Consider the following 23187-nt stretch of genomic DNA (forward strand, 5'->3'; position numbering starts at 1 on the left):
CGAATTCATTCATTGTATTCATATATAGGGTCAAGGAGTGTAGTTATAAAAAATCATCAAAATCGGAGTTAAAATAACCGTTAAATCGTGATTTTTCGTTTATAACCGTTGAAAAGCTTTGTCCCGTTACTTGATCTCTGAATGTTTTTTTTTTGTGATTTTTTGCTGATGTGATCTCCAAGCATATACAAACAATTTTGACGGTTTGGATCGTTGAAATTAGTTTTGGAGAATTCGTAAAACGATAGATTGACTAACACTTAGAGTTTATTTATACTTTTATTAAGTATAACATAAGATTTTGTGGTATCCACTTGTGTAAATATTTTAAATTGAAGATCGAATTCATTCATTGTATTCATATAGGGTCAAGGAGTGTAGTTATAAAAAATCATCAAAATCGGAGTTAAAATAACCGTTAAATCGTGATTTTTCGTTTATAACCGTTGAAAAGCTTTGTCCCGTTACTTGATCTCTGAATGTTTTTTTTTTTTGTGATTTTTTGCTGATGTGATCTCCAAGCATATAAAAACAATTTTGACGGTTTGGATCGTTGAAATTAGTTTTGGAGAATTCGTAAAACGATAGATTGACTAACGCTTAGAGTTTATTTATACTTTTATTAAGTATAACATAAGATTTTGTGGTATCCACTTGTGTAAATATTTTAAATTGAAGATCGAATTCATTCATTGTATTCATATAGGGTCAAGGAGTGTAGTTATAAAAAATCATCAAAATCGGAGTTAAAATAACCGTTAAATCGTGATTTTTCGTTTATAACCGTTGAAAAGCTTTGTCCCGTTACTTGATCTCTGAATGTTTTTTTTTTGTGATTTTTTGCTGATGTGATCTCCAAGCATATACAAACAATTTTGACGGTTTGGATCGTTGAAATTAGTTTTGGAGAATTCGTAAAACGATAGATTGACTAACACTTAGAGTTTATTTATACTTTTATTAAGTATAACATAAGATTTTGTGGTATCCACTTGTGTAAATATTTTAAATTGAAGATCGAATTCATTCATTGTATTCATATAGGGTCAAGGAGTGTAGTTATAAAAAATCATCAAAATCGGAGTTAAAATAACCGTTAAATCGTGATTTTTCGTTTATAACCGTTGAAAAGCTTTGTCCCGTTACTTGATCTCTGAATGTTTTTTTTTTGTGATTTTTTGCTGATGTGATCTCCAAGCATATACAAACAATTTTGATGGTTTGGATCGTTGAAATTAGTTTTGGAGAATTCGTAAAACGATAGATTGACTAACACTTAGAGTTTATTTATACTTTTATTAAGTATAACATAAGATTTTGTGGTATCCACTTGTGTAAATATTTTAAATTGAAGATCGAATTCATTCATTGTATTCATATATAGGGTCAAGGAGTGTAGTTATAAAAAATCATCAAAATCGGAGTTAAAATAACCGTTAAATCGTGATTTTTCGTTTATAACCGTTGAAAAGCTTTGTCCCGTTACTTGATCTCTGAATGTTTTTTTTTTGTGATTTTTTGCTGATGTGATCTCCAAGCATATACAAACAATTTTGACGGTTTGGATCGTTGAAATTAGTTTTGGAGAATTCGTAAAACGATAGATTGACTAACACTTAGAGTTTATTTATACTTTTATTAAGTATAACATAAGATTTTGTGGTATCCACTTGTGTAAATATTTTAAATTGAAGATCGAATTCATTCATTGTATTCATATATAGGGTCAAGGAGTGTAGTTATAAAAAATCATCAAAATCGGAGTTAAAATAACCGTTAAATCGTGATTTTTCGTTTATAACCGTTGAAAAGCTTTGTCCCGTTACTTGATCTCTGAATGTTTTTTTTTGTGATTTTTTGCTGATGTGATCTCCAAGCATATACAAACAATTTTGACGGTTTGGATCGTTGAAATTAGTTTTGGAGAATTCGTAAAACGATAGATTGACTAACACTTAGAGTTTATTTATACTTAGATTCACCACTTCTATTAATTTTCATTTTTCCCTCTCTTTTTTGTTTCCTTTTCAACTTTTTCTTATCATTTTCACTTTTCCCTCCAACATCTTTCCCTAATTGAATTCCCTCACTTTTTTGTTTTATTTTCAACTTTTCTTAACATTTTCGTTTTCCCTCCATTTTTTTTTTCAAAAAGGGCGGCAAGTTGGCAAATGGCAATGGCAAGAAATTGATTATTGAAATTTGAGAATGGAAACAAATCACATATGAGTCCTGACGCATCAAATTTCAATGGATGCAAAATCATGCAAATATGCAATGCATGATCATGCATATTAAATTATTAATTAATAATTATTATAGTTTTTATAAAATTTAATATATATATATATATATATATATAATTAGTATAGATAGACTTAATATTTTGGGGGTATAATTATTATAGTATATATAATTATTATAATTATTATAAATTTTATAGTTAATTTAATATATATATATATATATATATTTATTATAATTTTTAGGGGTATAAAATTGTAAAATTAATGTATATAATTATTACAGTATTTTTTGAGGGTTATAAAATTATAAAAATAATATTCTGCTTATCGTGTATCGTGTTTACCCACGTGTATACCCGACCCAACCCGTTATCTTAACAGGTGCTTATCGGGTTACCCAATAAGACCCGATTCGTTATCGTGTCGACCCAAACACCTGTTAATTTCGTGTCATGTCGTGTCGGGTTATCGGGTCGTGTCAGAAATTGCCAGGTCTAGCTATAACCAATGAAAATGCCTCTGGCACTAGTCTCCTCAAGCTGCGCCTCAAGTTATTTGGTATGAGTGAGTAGTACACTGAACCAAATACCTTGGGACTTTGCCATTTTCACAACTGTTCTATTCTTCCCTTTTGCCACTCCATTTTGTTAAGGAGTATAGACAACAGTTAATTGTGTTTCCAGGACAAAACTTTCACAGAACTCAGTGAATTCATTTGATGTGATTCACCTCCCTTATCACTTACGAGGCCTCTTCAATTTAAAACCACTTTGAAGTTCCACCATTGCCTTGTGCTTCTTGAACACTTGAAATACTTCAAACTTGTTTCTCAATAAGTAAATCTAGCATATTCCTAAATGATCATCAATAAATGTGAGGAAATACTTCAAACTTGTTTCTCAATAAGTAAATCTAGCATATTTCTTGCCTCTTCAATTAGAGATATTATATCGATATTATAAATTACATTATTGATAACATGTTGGTACCTTTTGTTAGTTTCAATGATGTCAACACAATATTAAGAATATGTTAGCAGTTATCTAATAAAAATGTGAAGGATGCAATGCCCTTTGTATGTGAGTCATACACCATCAATATTATCAACACATTATTGATAACATGGCAATACATTTCATTGGCTACAATGATATCAACAGAATATCGATGACACATCAACAATCCATTTTATAAACGGACTATATATCTAACAGCCAACGTATATGGCATGGTGATGATTAACCAAAAGTTTTATGCGACAGTGTTGAAGAGAAATCTTGTTTTTAAGCTTTGACAGCAGGTGAGATTAAAGTTACAAAACAGAGAAGGATGTGAAGGGAAGGAAGAGGCATAGAGTATTCTATCTTTTGTCTACTTGGTTGAGCTTGCCAAGGCCATTGCAACGAGCACAGACGATCTGAGCCTCGTCCTTCCTCGCTGCATTTGCTCTCAAAGTTGCCCCTCCCTTCCGAACAAAACCTGCTCCGTCGCATTCTGGACACCTAAAGAATCAACACAGCAAGCACATTTCAAGCTTCCATTTAAATGGAATCATGCTTAGCAAACAAGGAAACCAATCAAATGCAAGAGGGGTAGTCATGAGTAATTACAGATCCTTCCGGGAGAAGAGGATTGGAAACGCAGTTCCAAGCAAAGCAACAGCAGCAGCACCAGCAATCAGGTAAGGGGTGCCATTAGCTGATACATCTCCAATAGCAGCAACCACCGTTGACGGTTTCTTCTTTTCAAAGTGCATTCTGAAGAGGGAGGGGCTCCGGCCGACCGCCACTGCCGACTGTTTCAGTGGTTGTGGAGAAATCATTGTCAGAGGAGAAGGCATTGATCCCATCTCGGAGATAATTAGGTAATTTGAGTTTCTTAGGGTGGAAGAGGAAAGGTTATGGTTTGTGTTCAAGGTCTATCGCTCTATGGATATTGGCTAATTTTAAATGGATAGGGCCACATCAGCACAACTCAAAGATTTCTGTCGTTTTTGAGATAAGGCTGGGTCCACGCCATTGCTGCCAACTTCACAGATTCAATAGATAAGTTTCGAGCATTTATCTGCATCGGAGATCCTGAGTTCGAATCCCACCTTCAAACACCGCTTGTACAAAAAGGAAAATAAAACATAGAGGTCCAAGCGGCCCCTTGCTTCTCTCCTTTTCCTCAATCTTGTGGAGGCCTAGTCACTAACTGATGGTTGGAAGTAAACGAACGGTTGTGTGACTTGTGAAAGCAATGAAGTAAAAACTTGCCAGCAGGCTGTGGCAGCGACTGAGAGGCAGCACCTTGTGGGCAGTGGCACATTAAGATCCAGGGGGTGCATTGCTGTGGATGAGCAGGATAATTGGCAATGAGGGCAATGGGACGAGACTAGCATTGCGATGGCTCAGCATCTACTGTCCATATGGTCAATTAGACATTAAACGGAAGCGCAGAACAGACTCTCAGAGTGTAACCAATTGTATTATTGTATACAATCACGTGTTTATCTCGTTGATACGGAACATTTTCTCCAACTCATGAGATAGCTACTTGGCCTTTACACGTAAAGGTTTGGTATTGCAGACCAAGAGTCATCCACTAGTCTACTTTTCACACAGAAGTCAATACCCCCATCCAACACAAGAAACTTGCTAAAAAAGGAATGGCCATGGAGAAATACTCGTTTTACAAGCAAACATTATAGACCACATAAATGTCTTGTCGCGATAGCCTATAGCAGTAATTCAATTCATGTTTGTAGGTTGGGAATAAAATCTGTGGTAACATCAATGATGTTTAGCCAGGAAGATATTCATGAGTGGCATTACTCAGATAGAACAAGTGCTCATTGAAACATTGATCGAGAGTCGCTAATACTACCTTTGTTGGTGTTCTGAATTTCGACTGGAATGGATAACCCGCTATGTTCAAGAAGAAATGAAAAAATTGCGTCCAACTTGAAGGTAGAAGAATTACTCAATAAGAAAACTTATCCATTTCAATCCCCACAGAATGATAGGATTAGAGGAAATAGTTTCCTTCACGCTCTAATCATGCTGGCAACTGGCAAGGATTGAAACAGAGTTTGCTTTGGATGAATTGCGGATTTCTGAGCATCATTTTGGACCAAATGAAATGAACATAAAAATGCAACTCAACAGCATCAAACAAGTGAAGCAGCAATCACTTTCGACTAAAACAATGCTAAAAGTACAACAATGGACCAAAACCAGCCATCACCTTCTAAGTCACTTCACTGAAAATCTGCAACACGCGACGGCCGAAAATCCTAACAGTAATACAAATAATAGCACAAAGCCTAGTACCTCCGTTAACTAACTTCCCAAGTCCATGCCAACCGCACACTCCTCCTCCTCCTCCCACATGAGGGGAAACTAATTCCTAGTCTCTACCAATTCAAAAATTCCATCTCTTCTTCGGAGTCTCGATTTCAATTCCCCGTCATGTATTGCTATTTACACCAAACAAACAACAAATGTACAAACTTTGCCTTCCGACGTTAATATAGAAGAACCCGAAAAATAAAAACAATACACTAAACCTCAATCAGTTGTCTTCCAAAGCCCAACGCTGGCTCCTCCGCCGCGATGATCTACTGAACACATTACCAGACCGACTTCTCGAGCTTCTCAGCCTCCCGAAAAAAGAGAAGAAATTGCGAAAAGCCTGAGCAAATCCCCCACTCTCTCTGGCCCTTCTTCTAGATGCCCATGAAATCCTCCTAGGAGCACCCGCCGTATTGAACCCACCATCCATCTCGGTGTAAACAACTGGGAGCTCACGCTCTGCGGCTCTTCTGCCTCCAGTGAACCTCCCCACGGCAAATCCACCACCGGGCAATCTCCAAATAGTCAACCCCACTGGCTCTTCTTCTCCAACCACGCCATTGTTCTCCGGCGATGCTCTGCCACTGCCGCGAGGGCCTCTCACATCAGTCGGGAGCTGGTGCCGGCAAACCGGGCATGAATTGCGGATTGAAAGCCACGGGAAGATACAATCTGAGTGGTAGATGTGCTTACACGGCATCTCGCGAGCTTCCGAGTCGAGCTCGAATGCCTCTTTGCAAACGGCACAGTGCGACTCCGTCGAGACGTGGCTGTCGGCGATTTTAATGACGGGCATGGACTCGATTGCGGCTTTGGATGCCGGAGGGTGGTCCAGCCGCGCGACGCCATTTTCCAATTGGGTCAACTGGTGGAGCAACCGGTCGAAACCCGACCCCATTAAGATATCCGACATGGACGACGGAAGCGGGCGGAGGCCTAACCCGGCTCCGTCATCGTAGAACAGCTCGAAGCTTCCCGGGTCAGATTCAGTATCAGGTGGGCCCCGGAGAACGATGACCGGGTTAAACGGGGACCGATCGCGGCCGCTTCTCTGATTCCGGCGAAGTCTAGGCGGGCTCGGGCTCTGAGAAACCGGGGCGCTGTCGAGGAACATCGCGGCGGTGGGAAATGGGTGGTGTAGCGGAGAAGATCGGGTCGGGGTCGGGATCTCTTCAATAAACCCAGCTCCGCAATCGGGGCAGAGGATCGAATCTTGAGTCCGAACCCGAACTTGAATCGATCGGTTACACGTGTAGCACCAGTAGGACGATGCTGCCATGGAAGCCATATGAAGGTATCGGAAACCCTAGAAATTGCAGAGAAAGAGGGAAAGATGCTTTCTCTCCTCCGTTTTCGAAACTGGGAAAAGATTGAATCTTTGCTGGATTGGAATCGATGCTCGGCGACCCAGATGAATGCAATTGAAATCTGGGGGGGTTCAGATCGTCGAGTGGGATTGGAGGCCCAGTGAAGCAAGAGCAAAGAGGAGAGAGGTAGAGAGAGAGAAGGAGAGAGGAGCGTGAGCAATGAGAAAACAAAGGTTTCGAAGGGGGTGAAGCGAAACGGAGCGCGTTGTTCGTTTTAAAAGCGTGGTATTTACGCTGGCATTGGCCCAAAGCGAAAATTAATTTTAATTAAATTAAAATATGAAAGATATAAAGCTTTAACTACAACTTTACCCCTATATATAAGTGGTTGTTCTATATTAGTCCTCGACTTTTGTTTTTTACGGTTCCAAGTTAGTGCTTAAACTTTAAACATTATGTCTAAATGAAAACACTATTTTAAACTTTAAACATTGTGTATAAAAAAATCGACACAATTAATGATTAACAAAATTTTATCTAGAATTTTTTTTTTTTTTCTTTTTTCGACCACCTCTTAACGATCATTAATTTTTAAATTGTAAAAAAAGATCATATGTATAGAGAGAGTTATTAGTTATGTGAGATACTGATATATAATAAGAAGGGCTTAGAATTCTAGGTCTAATATGGTGTTCTATGACGGATTGAAACACTAAACAATCTCTTATCGCCAATTGTTTTGTTAACTCGATTACCATAAATACTCATCCAATGACAAAAAGTCACGTGTTAAGAGATGGAGGGCATTATGATAGTAGACATGCCATTATGTCATCTTTTGTGCAAAATCACTTTATGTAATTTTTTTGGATACAATGTTTTACTTTAAACTAATATGAAATACAAGAATAAGAATTTAAAATTGAGTTCATGAAAAAAGTGCATACGGTCTAGTAAATGTGGCTACACTTGTGTCTGCACTTTATGTCTTTACTCAAACACTTGAAAAACTTAAGTACCAACTTGAGACCAAAGTATGGTTAAGGACCACACTGAAACCCCCAAACACTTTAGAGGCAAAGTGTAAAAAAAGGGGAAAGTGCTCAATAAGGAAAATAATTGGTACGTGAGAGTAATATACGCAACTGCATACGCAATGGGGTATGTCGACCGTCGTGGGGATTGGGCCACACAAAGACGACATGTCGTGTGGAATTTCTTTTTAACATGTTACAGCTCACCGAAGAGAAAGAGTAGCAGTGGCTCTCCCACCACACACCAAAAGACGAACATATTATCATGGGAGATAGAATAATCCACGTTTCCCCCATATATATATATATATATATAATTATTTAATAAGTGTGAGGCAATTGCAAATCTCATATCACAAGACTATATGTATACCCTTAACGTCACATGATTTCTTAAGTAATAAGGCGATAGACATATAGTTGTAATGTACGTATTGTAACTTTGATATGCATTAGCGGTTTGCTATTATAAAGTTTAAACTTTTCAAGTTAGTCGTTATCTAATATGGGTTGAGCGCAATGGATATATGAGTTCATTTTCTAAATCTCAACCAATGGAATCTTCAAATGTTGAGTTTAGAGTTTTTTTTTGCTTATAGGAATAGATCGTAATGAATAACTCACTACACTTAAAGTATATTGAAGGATTAAATGACAAAAATTGAATTCAACTTGAAGGTAGAATATGCATTACTTATTAAGAAAATTTATTCATTCAAATCCTCATAAAAACAATAGGATTATAAGGGATAAAGTTTCATTCATGTCTAGTCTCCTTCTAATCCGCCCAATGTGGAAAATTATTCGTATCTACTTTCAACATACCTTAAATTTGCTTCTACTTTCAACATACCTAGAATTGGCCAAGTTATGGCACAACCAGCCTTGTGATTGGTTCCATATCTGGTTATTGGAGCTTTCTTTGAAAGTCACCATGAAATTAAAAAAAACAAGTTCTCTCTTCTTTGTTAGTTCGCAATATATTTGTGACTGAGGTAATTTGGTCTCGTTTGATACAGAGGATTGATTAGACTGGATAATACTCGATATTCAAGACATATTTGAAGGCATATGAGAATGATTTTTCATTTTGAAAGGATTAGACGTAAATAGGGCGAACTCCTACTTGACAAATCATTGGGCCTCAAAATCCCAGCCCACCTAATCTTACTAGCGGCTCTCAAGCCGGCAAGGCCCAGCAACTCGTTGCCCTCCACCTCGTGTCTTCTTTTCGGTCGTAGAGCAACTCAAACAATCCAGAACCTACCGGACGTTTCAGGAACCTCTGAAGTCAGGAGTCCGAGCGGTACCCTACGTCCTTGATTCTTCCTATATAACTCTGCTGCTGCTTTAATTTCTCTCCTTTATAATTTCTTGTTCCTCCAAGACGAAGCAACAATGGCGGACGGCGGACCCAACTGGGAAGGACTGCTCAAATGGAGCCTTGCCCACTCCGATGGCACTCGCCCCAATCGCAATTTGAGGTAATTAGCCCTCTCGCAACCAAAATAATACTAATTACGCAAATAAGTTAAGTTAATTGAGATTAAATTGATTGGGTTGTGTTTTAATAGCGAGGAGGATCGGAAGTGGTTTATGGAAGCGGTGCAATCGCAGACCATCGACGTTGTGAAGCGGATGAAGGAGATAACCCTTGTAATGCAAACTCCTGAGCAGGTTTTGGAAGCTCAAGGAGTTACTCCTGCTGATATTGAAGGTTTTTTCCTTCCCTTTTCTTCAATTTAATTGGTAAAGTTTTCGTTTTTCTTTGTTTTCCGAGGAGTTTTCGACGAATTTGTTAACTTTTTTGTTTATGGTAATTCTTTTGGGCTTGTGGCAGATTTGTTGGATGAGTTGCAGGAGCATGTTGAGTCCATCGATATGGCCAATGGTAACATTTCTTAGCCTTTTTCTTGATCGTTTTGTTTTAATTCGAGCGATATTCTAATCTAGTCTAATTTACAGCGAGGGGAGTTTTGTGTATTGAATATTTGGGTTCTTTACTAGCATAATGGTAATTGCAATTTGTAATCTGGCGTGTCTCATTGGATGTTGATGTATGTGTTTTAGATCTTCATTCCATTGGCGGTTTGGTCCCGCTTCTTGGTCACCTAAAGAATCCCCATGCTAATATCCGCGCCAAGGCTGCAGAAGTTGTGACAACTATTGTTCAGAACAACCCCAAGAGCCAGCAACTGGTTATGGAAGCGAATGGCTTGGAATATCTGTTTAATAATCTCGCATCTGACCCTGATGTCACAGTTCGAACCAAAGCTCTCGGCGCAATTTCATGTATGTGCTTATTCTGGTGTTATGATGAATTGTGTTTGCTGTTTAGTCATGCAAACTGTTTTGTTTAAGTTGTGCGCTTTCTTCTGAAGGATGTTAATGTACGTTTTGCTTGCAAATATTTACTTTTCAGCTTTGATCCGGCACAACAAACCCGGTATCACTGCATTTCGTCTGGCAAATGGATATGCAGCCTTAAGAGATGCTTTGGCTTCTGAAAACGTGAGATTCCAGAGGTAATGGTGTGTTACAAGGATTTTCGTTATATCTTCACTTGGAGCTATTTACTTATTTTTTGAAGGAATTAAAACATGTTGAGAAACCGTATTAAATTATATATTTTGGAAATCTTCCCTTGTTTATGACTTAATTTATTCATCTTTTGGTACTTCCAATATTGAATTTCTTGAAAATCAACAAATTTTTTCAGGAAAGCCCTGAACTTGATTCAGTTCCTACTGCACGAGAATAGTTCTGATTGCAACGTAGTAACTGAGCTAGGATTTCGCCGCATAATGTTGCACCTTGCCTCTAGCAAAGATCTAGAAGTACGAGAAGCTGCACTTCGGGGCCTTCTTGCGCTTGCCCAAGACAAAACTGATGGGGCCAATAGTGGGTTAGCTGATGAAGATGAGAAGTTGAAGCAACTTCTTCAAGGACGAATTGAAAGCATCAGTTCAATGTCTCCTGAGGATCTCGGTGCAGCTAGAGAGGAGAGGCAGCTAGTGGACTCCCTGTGGAATGCCTGCTACAACGAGCCATCTTCTCTTCGTGAAAAGGGGCTTCTTGTTCTCCCTGGAGAAGATGCACCGCCACCTGATGTAGCTAGCAAGCTTTTTGAACCTCGTCTTAGAGCTTTTTCTCCAAATCCTGCTGATACAAAACTCGCTACTGAAAAGAAAGAAGCTCCTCCTTTGCTGCTAGGATTAGGTCCTCCATCCGACGCAGCAAACACTCACGGTAATTCCGGTGCCGGAGATGATACCAATGGCAGCTCACCGACGAATTAATAACATAGCCATGGCCGTTTATGTTGGCTGTATTTAGCTCGCTCAGGGAACTTGTTTTAGTGTATCAAACTTTTTTGCTGTAATTTCGTTCACTCTCCCTCACCCTTACACTTGTATATCGTTTGGATTCACTGGAAGTTTTGCTTGCATAATTATAAAATTACGTCCTACGCTATTCCTTAAACAAAATGGGGGCTGTTATTGACACCTTAAAAATTTTAATATGCAATTTTCGTGAGCGTTATTTTTTTTCTCCTAAATATAGAAAGTTGGACGCGCCAAGAGTCCCAAAAAATAAAAATTTTCGTTGTGTTTGGCCCTCCGTTTCCGAAGACGGCCCTGATTATTTTACATGGCTTTTGTTGGCAAGAGATTATTTCACTTGGCTTGATTATTTTACATGGCTAATGGAAGAGGAAAGTACATCTTCGTAACCAAAACCAAAGGAAAGTACATATATTTTTTTTCGGTGAAGAAGGAAAAAGTACATGTTCAAACCAACACAAACAATGCTTATGATTCAGTTTTTTAACAAGCCTACTCAAAGTCATCACTCGCACTTGAAGACTCGATTTATTTTAGGTTTCTGTCCTCTGGGTTTTGACAATGTCAACATTTTTCCTAACTTTCAGTCTTTGCTATTTCAGTGTGTCCCCTCCCCTTATACTCCCCACTCTGAGGAAGTCATCAGATAATCACCATATTTGACTTTCTTGTACATTCTTGATGTGTCTACCATTTGATCCAACGGTTCAATTTCCACATCAAAATGTGGACAAATAAACGATGCATAAGATATTCTCGCCTTCCTTTCGTTTGCGATGACTCTATGTTCAATGCTCTTGTACTTCCCATTACTCCATATCTATCATGACAACAAGAAAAAAAATGAAGCTTAAACGAAGTCATTGTACTCCTTATTAATTTGGTGCATTTCAATTACCATATTTACCTCAGTAACATCTCCCACATTCACAACGAAAGCGTTCAGAATCGGCGTCACGGGCACCCATTTGCCATTTTTCGAATCTGTAATCCGTTTACGTTGAGCATGCTTATGGTGCCTGGGTCCGAGTGTGGTCTTAGACATAGGACTTTATCAGGCATGCAGCAAGGAGGAATGTAGTTCAAACACAGGGTTTGGTGCAACTCTTTGTGTAGACCAAGAAGAGTGTCCTTCCCCATCCCCATATTTATAGAAAAGGACTCTAGGAGCTCCTCCCCAACTCTTTTAACTTCACTTGAATATGCGTCAAAAGTATCCCTTCATCGTAATCAACACAACATTTATCATTTTTTTTTTATGAAAACACAACATTGATTAATAAATTGGAAGTGATAGAGTTTGCTAACTTCACTTCAACGTGTGGTTAATTTTTAACATCGTCGATGAATGTGACGTTGTATTGACGGTCACGTTTGTGGAGCCAAAAATAATCAAGAGATGACACGTGGATTTTTAGATTGTAAGGACAAAATTACCCTTGAGGAGCACGGGAATTCGCACGCGCGAGTAGTGAACAATCATCTCACAATCAAGTCAAAAGTGCCCAAAATAGGTATTTGACATTTCCCAATTCAAATCTCGTGCCCGGAGCCTACTACACTTCCACTGCTCAAGGAGGCACATTCCTTCCAAGCTCTTCCAATCTCAATGGCGAGCAACACTTGTCTTGACAAGTCATAAAGTTAACGAGCACCCTTGAGCACCCTTGCACAACAGATAACCTTGGTGAATGAACTATTGCAACACATCGAGATCCAACGTGCCCCAAATGAGGTGTCCCGAAGTAGGACAAGGGCAGACGAACCTTTTTACCAGTGTCCTGCAAGCAGCCCATCAACCAACCACGATTCGAGTGTTTTGGCAGTTTACGCTCCCGCCTGGGTCCTTGGGATAGTGTATACTCTCATCTTAGCGTGTGGAGGAGCGTGCATTCCCTATCAAGCCCACGGATAAGCATACGTTCATGGTTGAGGTCACACTCTGATTATCAACATGGATAACATTCCAGGCGAAGTGTTCATTCACAACTAGGCTCGCAAGGAGTATTCTCCACCTCACATCGGAGTAGACAGCACATCAGACGGAGAGAAGCAGTCACTCAATCCGACTCAAGTTCAACTGGCAGCCTGCGAGCAGCCTGTTCGCCTGTTAGGAATATGCCACATGCACTGTAGCTGTGATATAGACGAGTTGAGCATAAGGAAGAGCGGCTCAAACCCATAGGTTAAGACAGGGGGCAGTCGAAAATTCCACTGCCCCAGTAGAGGCAAATTCAAGAAGAAGTTGAGAGGCTTCTAACTGAATGATTGCGCAATTTCCAACGTAACGAGGCTGCTGATGATGCGCTTCGACGAGACATGACCAGCATAAGCATTTCACCATTCACGAATGAGATCGAGTAGACATATCCACCTCGCGGGTTCACTATGCCTCACTTCACTCCGTACAAAGGAGACAAAGATCCGGATCGACATCTTAAGCATTACCAAAGTACTATGATCCTCTACAGGAACAACGACGCGTTATGTGCAAAATTTTTGCCACAACTCTACAAGGCGAGACGCAAGATTGATTTCACACTTTATCGCCACAGTCGATCTGGAGTTTTAACGAACTTTCCTTTGTTTTCACTAAGGAGTATTCATCTAACCGCTCAATCAAAAGGACATCCGACCATCTCTTCAACATCGAAAAAGACCATTGGGAGATAATTCGTGACTGTGTTAAGAGGTTCAAAGCAGAGAATGCCAAGATTGTTGGCTACAACGAGGACATAGCAACGGCAACATTCAGAAATGGGCTTCCTACCGAACATCCTTTATTCGGAAAACTGATCATGGGAGAAAAACTGACCTTAGCAACTTCGTATGCTTTGGCAGAAAAACATGCACTATGGGACGAGGCTAAGCAGTCTAACAAAAACGAGTAGGAAAAGAAGCACATGGAACGTTCCCCAACCAAAAAAGATTCAGCGCCTCAAACATTCACCAAGTTCACAGTTCCAATCGACCAAATTCTCTGCAAACTCAAGAACGAACCTTGGTTCGAACTGCCGCCACCTATGAAAGGCGATCTTACCAAGCTAGATCATACAAAGTATTGTGCATTCCATCAAAGACCAGGCCACACTACCAATGGCTGCCTGAAGTGGAAGCAATACCTTGAGAAGCTGACAAATGAGGGCTAATACGATGAGTATCTTGACAGGTTAATGAAATGGCCTACAAAAGCAGGGGAAGTCTCTATCACCCCCTGAACCTTGTTTGGGCTTTTCTAAATAAGTTCGAAGTCTCAAGCAGCTCGACGAACAAGGCCTCGTAAGTCGAAGATTATCTAGTTTGTTATGCAGTTTCTACACAGTTGTTTTATTTCTTTAAGAACAAGGAGGAAGAAATTTACATCCACAACGCTCATTGACGTTGCTTAGTCATTTATCTTCTTGTCGCGCTACACTTTCTTTTATATTATAATTAATTAATTTGTTGTGTGTAAATGATTATGTACTTCTTATTATTTACAAAAGCGGTCAAATAGTTTTTTTCATTTAAAATACTAAAAAGTTGTTGAGAAAAATATAAAAATAAGTTTGGTATATAGATATAGTGCTAATAATGACTCAATTTGTATTCCATTAAATTTATTTTAATATGTGTAAAGTTTATATGATAAGGTCAAAATAATAGTTAACAAACTGAAGAGCAAACCCTCGAGTACAATCGGTCCTTATAGAATCAAAATGAAGAGCATGAAGAGCAAATGAAGGAATACAATGATCCCAAATATGACAATTAGTAATAAGAAGGCCTTGGCGAGCGAAGACATCTGCCACAAAGTTAGCCTCTCTATAAATATGCTTTGGGGTCCATATATTTTGCTTTATGCTTACTATGTAAGTAACCTCATGTATATATTTACTTTGATGATGTCCCTTGTTGGCTTTTGCCCTAAAATGCCATTTCTAGTTTATATATAAAAAATAATTGAATAAAGGGACAAACAAAAGCTTTATTTTTACTCACTTGAAATAGAAAGGGCATAACAACAAGTTTACACTAAGGGGTTGAGGAATAAATTGGTTGCCAACTCGCCATTTCTTAGATTCAAACTTAAGTCCTCTCACTTATAAGTGAGAAAAAATATTATTAAATCGTAGTACTAAGACCATCTCAAATGGAGATGATTAAAGAGTTAAAAAGCCAAAGTATGGTCTCAATTGGACAAAATTCATCTCCAACAAAAAATTAGGCTAAAAATTAATGGAGGCCACAAGTCAAAACATAGCTGAATGGCTATCAGGCTGGCTAAAGTTGGCCTGATGCCCAGTCTATTTGCTAGGGCCCGTCGTTTGCTACGTCCAAGACTTCTCTTTGTGTGAATGGTTTTAGAGTTGATTTTCATATGGGATTTTGGGGTTTAAACGAATTTAATATTTGTTAACTAGCACAGTCTTTGTCATTTTCTGAGGAGCCCAGGTGAGAAGATCTCTATATATCTCTAGCTCGTTTTTAGAGAGATGGATGATACACCACAAACTTTTTTTCTCTTCACTATGAGAGACCTCCGGAGTGAGCGATTTTCTCTCTGTTGTGAGAGTCCAAGCACGGTTGTGCATTTCAACCTCAGGTTAGTGAGTTTGTGTTTTAGGGTGTTGGTTATCAAGGGAGCAGAATAAAGACACGTGTTTGGAATTTCGATATGAAAGACTGCAGGATTTTTGCTATCGATGTGGGAAAATAGGTCATGCAAACATTGAATGTTCTTTTGCTGCTCTGAGGGGCGACTTTGCTGGCATTTGAGAATGGATGAGGGCAGCTCCGATAAGGGAAGTTATGGAACCTCCCAAACAGCTTACCATAGGGATGAGGGAAAGAAGATTTGCAGGTGTTGTTCGACAATGCCGGATGGGAGACATGCAGGGAGATATCGGCGCAATTTAGCAAGGTATTAGTGGGGACAGTGGTAGCAGTTCCATGAGTAGGATTGAGCATGGTTTTCCCTCGGCTCCTAGTAAGGAACGGAAGCAATGGCATCGGTTGACAAGGGCAATGGTGGAGCGAGAGTCACTTAGGTCTCAGGGGACGGTGATAGAAGGATCCTCAGAACCGGTTTAACATGCTTCCGAGAGTTTTTGGTTGGACTCCTCAATGCAGGAGCACATATCGACTATTCAACGTAGTTATGGGCGAATTCCATCAGTGATCATTGAAGAAATTCAAGTGGGCGAGGATACGGGGGAGCATGAGGAACTTTACCTTAAGGGGGAGGCTGAGGGCAGTCAAATGAAAAGGGGAGCTGATTCTGAGGCCGAGGAGATTATTCAGTCTCCTTAGAAGAAGTTTAAGAATATTGAAAGTAATGAGAACCAGAAGCGAAGAACGGCTGAACGCTTACGGAAAATGAGTATCAAGGAGTGCTGCTTGATGGTGGAGCGAGCCATATATGCTAAGGAAGACCTCCAGGAAATCCCTTTTGAGTACCAAGATATGTGGGAGTATATGGAGTTGATATTTGAGCAAGAAAAGGAAGCACTATTAGCACGCAAGGAAGGTAAGTCAATGCATGGTGGTGGCGGCTGGCCTACAACAGCCGCACGTTCACCATGAGTTACATTTTCTGGAACTGCTGTGGTCTGGGGTCGAAGAGGGCCTAAGTGGCACAAAAGATTTTATTAATCAATAGTATATATTGACTTCTTTTTTTTTTATTTGCATATATAGAAAACTTTTTTCTTAGAGAATAAGAATTTTGAGGAATAATATTAATATGGCACAATTGTTAATATATTAGATTATTCATTAAACAAAATTAGCTTAAGATTTAGCCCACCCCATTTCTAATCCTGGTAATATTAATATGACACAATTGCTAATATATTAGATTATTCATTAAACAAAATTAGCTTAAGATTTAGCCCACCCCATTTCTAATCCTGGTTTCGTCCTTATATATATAGATATTTGCCCACATCACTTTAATTAATATATTTCATATCCAAATAAAAGAGGAAATATATAGAATTTCTTACAACAACAGAGAACTCAAAATCAACATCACGTATAATACGAAAATAACAATATCTCACTAAAATAATAATGGGAAGCCAATCAATTGTTCGGTACTTATTCAATTTCAATGAATTGAAAAGATAGCCAAACCCATTTTGGAAATATATGGTTTTAGAAAATGCCTTTCATATTATCAACAGCATTTATTTGATTAATTTTTTTTCTTCTGTTCAACTTCCAATCTTCGCCGTTTCAATGTGTGATTTCCCCTTAAGTTTCCCCTTCTTCAAGGAACTACCCAGATAATCTCCGTACTTGACCTTCTTGTACTTCTGGGACCCAGATAACTCCACTATATGACCAAAAGGTTCAACTTCCACCTCACCGTGTGGCAAAATGAATGATGCATAAGATATCCTCGACTTGCTTTCGGTTGTCACAGCTCTATGTTCAATGCTCCTGTACTTCCCATTACTCCATATCTGTCACAGGCAAAAGAAAATTGAAGCTTAAAGAAAATTTTGTACTCCTTATGTTATAGTTCAATGAGAAATTTTAGGTGAGTGTTGTTGGCATTGCTTAGTTTACCTCCATAACATCTCCAACATTAACAACGAAAGCGTTTGGAATTGGCTTCACGGGCACCCATTCACCTTCTTTTCGAATTTGTAATCCGGTTACATTGTCTTCTTGCATGAGAATGGTTATGGTGCTTGTGTCCGAGTGCGGAGAAAGACCTAGTACTTTATCAGGCATTTTGCATGGAGGATAGTAGTTTGCGCGCAAAACTTGGATCACTTCTTGATGAAGATTAAGAAGAGCATCCTTTTCCATCCCCAGAGTTGAAGATAGACACCTTAGGAGCTCATCTCTAATTCTTTTGACTCCGCTTGAATATGCCTCAATAGTTTCCCTTCATCAACCACATGACATTTACCGATTCAATGAAAGTTATATGTTAAAATAGAGTTTAGCTATACAGCTGCACTGTCACTTGTACGTGGTGACTTCTAATTGTTGATGTGTACAAGATCGCGTGCATGTTGGGTGTGAGATTCACAACGTTTGGGTGATTGATGGGTGGCTATAGCTATGACACTTACAAGTACGTACTTAAATTATCTACTCCCATTAACGGTGATTAATTAGTCACCCCTCTTTGTTTCTATGTTAATTAACACTTCTTTTGTGTAACAACTCATATGTATTGCTTACACATAACCCAAAATAATAATCTTTTACAAGATACTCAGATTGTTTAACTTTGATTATAAGATCTACAGCCTACTTTTACCTTTTACATAATTACTGACCCAAAATCATTGGGTTAAACGCAATGGTTTAGAGTCAAAAGAAGGTGTACATTTTAAACTACTTTAAATTTAAGAAAAACATAGTGATTTTTATTTTAGTTCCTTATTAAAGTTAGTAATTCTTTTTTCAATGGTTAATTTAGATATTGCATATAGAGATCTAATGGATCTTGCAACTGTTAGATCTTGCATAACCCATACCACTGAGTGAAATATAACATTGTAGCCATACTCCAAAGTTATAAAATTTTAACATAATGAAACTCAATTTCATTATGATTGAACATATGATGGGAATCTCTCATTTTGATTCATTAAAGCATCTCCAAGAAAAGATCTAAATTTTTGTTAATCTAGCAAGTGAATAAGGTCAAAAAACTATTTTAGCTACTCAGTTCTCCCTAAATTTAAATCAGGATGTTTCATTTTGCTATAATAGAGAATCTTTTACAGCTAGGGGTGGTTTTGGTACATTACCGTACCAAAACCTCTGTACCAATTACCATACCAAATATTTGGTATGGCAAAATCTATTACCATTACCATAGTAAATTTTTGGTATACCGAACATCGATATACCAAATAGTTTGGTTGGTATGGTATGCCAATGGTAATTGCCACTTTGTTTTACGCCACTTAGTTTGCTCAAAATCTAATATTTTTTAATTAATGTAGAAGTCTAAAAAATATATGAACGCTCGTAATGACAAGCTTTACCACTTTCGTGAAGAGCTTAACTTTGAAATTCGTCATTAAAATCATATAAATCATAGATCAAAATTTAACCGTTGATTGTTGTGTACATTTACGCTTCATTTTTCTCATCACATTTTGTTTTTTTTGGATTTTGTTTTTTGAAAACATGATCCATTAGAGGATGTAGGAAAATGAACGGTTTGGATCGTTAATATTATGTTCAGAGTTTTACGGTTAGTGAAAATATTGCTTGATGTTTATAAAGTTTCTACAAACTATATGGCATCGACTCATATTTCAGTTAACCATAAATATCAAAACGTGATATCAAAGATCTGAATCGTTCATCTTCTTACATCCGCCGGATGATCATGTTTTCAAAAAAGAAAATTTAAAAAATGAAATTCAGTAAGAAGAATAAAGTGTAAATGACAATCGACTGTTAAATATAAATTTAAGGTTTATGGATTATAGTGTTGGATTTTGAAGCTGACCTCTTCATGAAAGTTGTAAAGCTTGTCACTATGAGTGATTGTATATATTTTTTTCACATTTTTTACACTTTTACAATAATTATTATTAATTTTATTAATTTTGCCCTCAAATAATTATATGAATAAATACATAATATAATATTAATAATATTGGTAGGTATGGTATACCACCGGTACTAGTTTTGGATACCAGTACCGTACCGAAACAGTATGGTACGGTACAAATACCGTACCATTACCAATTGGTACAAATTTTTGGTAATAATTTGATATGGTATGGTTAGTAGGGCGGTTGGTATGATAGTTTGGTAAAAATTTCCACCCCTATTTATAGCATCTTGTTTAGATAATTTTTTTTAACTTGGTTCTTTATAACAGAGTGTTAGTTATTTTAGGGCATCTCTTGCTCTTAGATCTCTTTATTTTCTTTTAAAGCACTCATTATATCACATTCCTATTAAAGTACATCAACATCCACTAGTGTTTTCAAATTTCTTGAAACATTGGGTAGTCTCCATTTTTCCCTAAATTAAGTTTAGAAACATACTTGAATCCCTCTGGTGCGGTTGGCCATAAGTTAGGCCTTCTGTACTGTGTTGGATAAATACTGAGAAACAGTGCATCGGACCAGTCCAGTGTCTGCCCTTGTGTAACCGCATAGGCTCGCCCGTAGCCTTGAAAGTCATCTGGTGGCATACGAATTTTGTTCTTCTCTTCCAACGGAAGTTCAAAGAACTTGGCCGTAGCATCCTTCATTTCCTGCAACACTTCTGTTGCCACTCCATGATTTATCACCTGGGCACAAAACGTTCCATTATATTATAGCATGAACTTAAGTGTCCATTACTTCCCGAGAAATGTTCTCTTATCAGACAGTTGAACATTATGTTGCCAAATGTGATTATTGATAGACTCATTTTTTTCAGGAACTTGCATGCTTCATATTTAGGTCTGACAACATAAACACGACTCTGACCCAAAAGAAAATGAAAATCCAAGTATACGATGATCACCTGAAAGAACCCCCATTCTTCACAAGCCTTGTCCAGTTTGTGAAGCTCCTCCTCACTTCCTCTCGAGAGGAGAGAAAGATCAATGATTGGGATCTCAGAAGAAGGATTATATTTGTCGGCAGTGCTCTGTAGCTTGTCTTCTTCTTCCTCATTCCCGATAAGGAAACTTTCAGGGACCTGCAGAGGATCATTCCTTACCAGTTCTTGAACATTTGGTACAGATTCCATATCAGAAAACCAAACTCTTGTTTCACAGAGGTTGGCTTCAATGTTGGTGGAGGATAATGAAATGAGGGGTTATGATATTGTTTTGTGAAGATGGCAATTTATGGAACATGTCTTGTGTCACTGTGCTGCGTTAGGTAGAAATGCTTAGACACCACTCAATTTGTTGTAGGATTAGTTTGGTACTGTTGTGTTTTTTTTTTCCTATGAGAATAAACAGCTGTAAAATAAAATTGTTGAGTGTTTGGTAAACTTTTTTTTATGTAAAAGTGATTTTAAAAAAAGCAGTGTCTGAGTGTTTGATAAACTTTTATATAAAATGCTTTGAATATGATAAATGACTAAAAAGAGTATGATATTTAATGTGATATAATAATTGTCAAAGACAATAATGTAAGGTAAATATAATTTGTAAAACATGTGGGGGTATACTTATCGTTTGAAAATTTCATTAAAGAGCATTGATTATTATGCAGCATGGTAGACTCTGCTGTTGTTTTTCTATATATTTTTTTACTTTCATTGACAATAGTTTTTTTAAAAACATTTTTTTTTTGTTTTATCAAACACATTTAATGTTTCAGATTTTTTAATAAACTGTTTTTTTTTTAAAGCACCGCAATCTAAGACCAACCTGTTTTGGCTAAAATATGAAGATATTCTTGATTGAAAGATGCTTTTCATCTTTTAGCCTTTTGTCTATTCTAAACAAATTAAAACGTGGGTTTTCATTACAAATAATTTCTGAAATAAAATTATTTAAAATAGTTAGCTAAGTTTTATTAAGAAATTGTTATTAGTATTCTAAAAATCTTATCTGACATTTCAAATTTTTTATAATTAAAAAAATTAAAATACACATGTGAGAAGTGTATAATGAAAATTTTAAAATGCGAATAACATTTTCTTTTTATTATTGCACATCAATATTGTCCCTATTATACATCTAATATTATCAAATAATTTTGGTGGCTCGTGGAAAGGTAGGGGAGGAGGTGGATGGTGTCCAATGCGTGGCCAGTCGTAGGGTTAGTGGCTGCAGGTCTGTTCCAAGCTTTCGGTGGATCGAGACGGAAAGTCGATGGGACCTTATGACACATTGTCTTCACATGACTGTTTTGTGGTTGCATTGCATATATGCTCCTTTTTCTCTCAAACATAATAGTTTCATTAAAATAATAGGATAACACGAGATGAATTAAATTTAAACTAGTAAATTAAATGATATGGAAGTTGATGATTGAATTATTACTTAAGTGTTTACTAACGTAATTATTTTTTTATTGATGATACATCATTTAATTTGTAAATTTGATTGAAAATTTGACATTACTCCTTGAAACTATATTTTCCTTAACTAAAACTTATCTCATTTTGTTTTCTTGACTAAAGGCTAAAGCCCATTGACTAGGCTCCAACTAAGCAATTCTTTAATTAAATTTGACTTTTTAAATTGTGTATTTTTTGAATGCCTAAACTACCCTTATTAATACTTGAACTGGGTTTTTGAATCAGCTACTTGTTATATCCATTTAATTAATTATATTTCTTTTACAAAATATTTCATGCCATTCATTGTCTATTCAAAGTATTAACTTCCAAATTGTTATAAGGTGCCGACTGGAAAATAATAAAACTAATTTCGTGATTTTGTGCATTAAATATACAAGTTAATTAACCTACAAACATAACAATAGGCCTAAAACAGCTTCAGTTATTGCATATATACTCCAATCCCTAATGCACAAAACAAAAGCTATATGTTTCACGCAAACAAAATAGTCTAATTTACCTATATGATTTATATGCATTAGATTTCAGGTTTATTTAATTGCCTACAAGCACAAACCCACAACATTCAAACATTATCTAATATCACTAACTTTTTTTTTTTTTGTGGAATAGGTAATATTTTATAAGTAGGTATATTAATTTCTATGTCGGTAATTACATGATTCAAACAATATTAATTTTTTTCCGTACAAGATATGTCTATTTTTTTAATCTGGTAAATTAATTTATATATATGTTACTAATATTTATGATACAAGAAAGGTAAATATCCATATGGGTTTAATTGCTCATTATAATTAGGATAAGTAATAACATTTATTGACCAAATTAGGAATTTATGGCATAAGTTGTAAATGTGTTGTAATAATTGGTTACATATTTGTCTACATGACAGTCTATTTGAAATTTGGGTTTTATTT

At 37.1% G+C, this 23187-nt stretch overlaps 4 protein-coding genes across 4 annotated transcripts; 1 reads left to right on the forward strand and 3 right to left on the reverse strand.

Moving 5' to 3' along the window:
* Positions 1 to 3318: 3318 nt before the first annotated feature.
* Positions 3319 to 4173, reverse strand: LOC137722268 (uncharacterized). Its single transcript, XM_068461234.2, has 2 exons — positions 3857 to 4173; positions 3319 to 3748 (listed from the first exon to the last, which is right to left on the reverse strand). Exons 1-2 carry the CDS (start codon positions 4093 to 4095, stop codon positions 3607 to 3609), a joined length of 381 nt encoding a protein of 126 aa, XP_068317335.2. The 5' UTR covers positions 4096 to 4173; the 3' UTR covers positions 3319 to 3606.
* A 1233-nt stretch (positions 4174 to 5406) lies between these two features.
* Positions 5407 to 7148, reverse strand: LOC137722267 (putative E3 ubiquitin-protein ligase RHC2A). Its single transcript, XM_068461233.2, has one exon. It carries the CDS (start codon positions 6867 to 6869, stop codon positions 5802 to 5804), a length of 1068 nt encoding a protein of 355 aa, XP_068317334.1. The 5' UTR covers positions 6870 to 7148; the 3' UTR covers positions 5407 to 5801.
* A 1982-nt stretch (positions 7149 to 9130) lies between these two features.
* LOC137722915 (uncharacterized) lies at positions 9131 to 11410 on the forward strand. The gene is made up of 6 exons (XM_068462034.2): positions 9131 to 9406; positions 9497 to 9639; positions 9763 to 9813; positions 9993 to 10214; positions 10345 to 10447; positions 10642 to 11410. The coding sequence occupies exons 1-6, from the start codon at positions 9321 to 9323 to the stop codon at positions 11219 to 11221; spliced, it is 1185 nt and encodes a 394-aa protein (XP_068318135.2). The 5' UTR covers positions 9131 to 9320; the 3' UTR covers positions 11222 to 11410.
* A 5788-nt stretch (positions 11411 to 17198) lies between these two features.
* On the reverse strand, positions 17199 to 21109 carry LOC137723526 (protein LATERAL BRANCHING OXIDOREDUCTASE 1). Its single transcript, XM_068462730.2, has 4 exons — positions 20750 to 21109; positions 20284 to 20531; positions 17822 to 18146; positions 17199 to 17715 (listed from the first exon to the last, which is right to left on the reverse strand). Exons 1-4 carry the CDS (start codon positions 20975 to 20977, stop codon positions 17464 to 17466), a joined length of 1053 nt encoding a protein of 350 aa, XP_068318831.2. The 5' UTR covers positions 20978 to 21109; the 3' UTR covers positions 17199 to 17463.
* Positions 21110 to 23187: the final 2078 nt, after the last annotated feature.

The sequence above is a fragment of the Pyrus communis genome, chromosome 4 (genome assembly GCF_041283825.1).
Source record: "Pyrus communis isolate YQ-2024b chromosome 4, ASM4128382v1, whole genome shotgun sequence".
Classification (NCBI taxonomy): Eukaryota; Viridiplantae; Streptophyta; class Magnoliopsida; order Rosales; family Rosaceae; genus Pyrus; species Pyrus communis.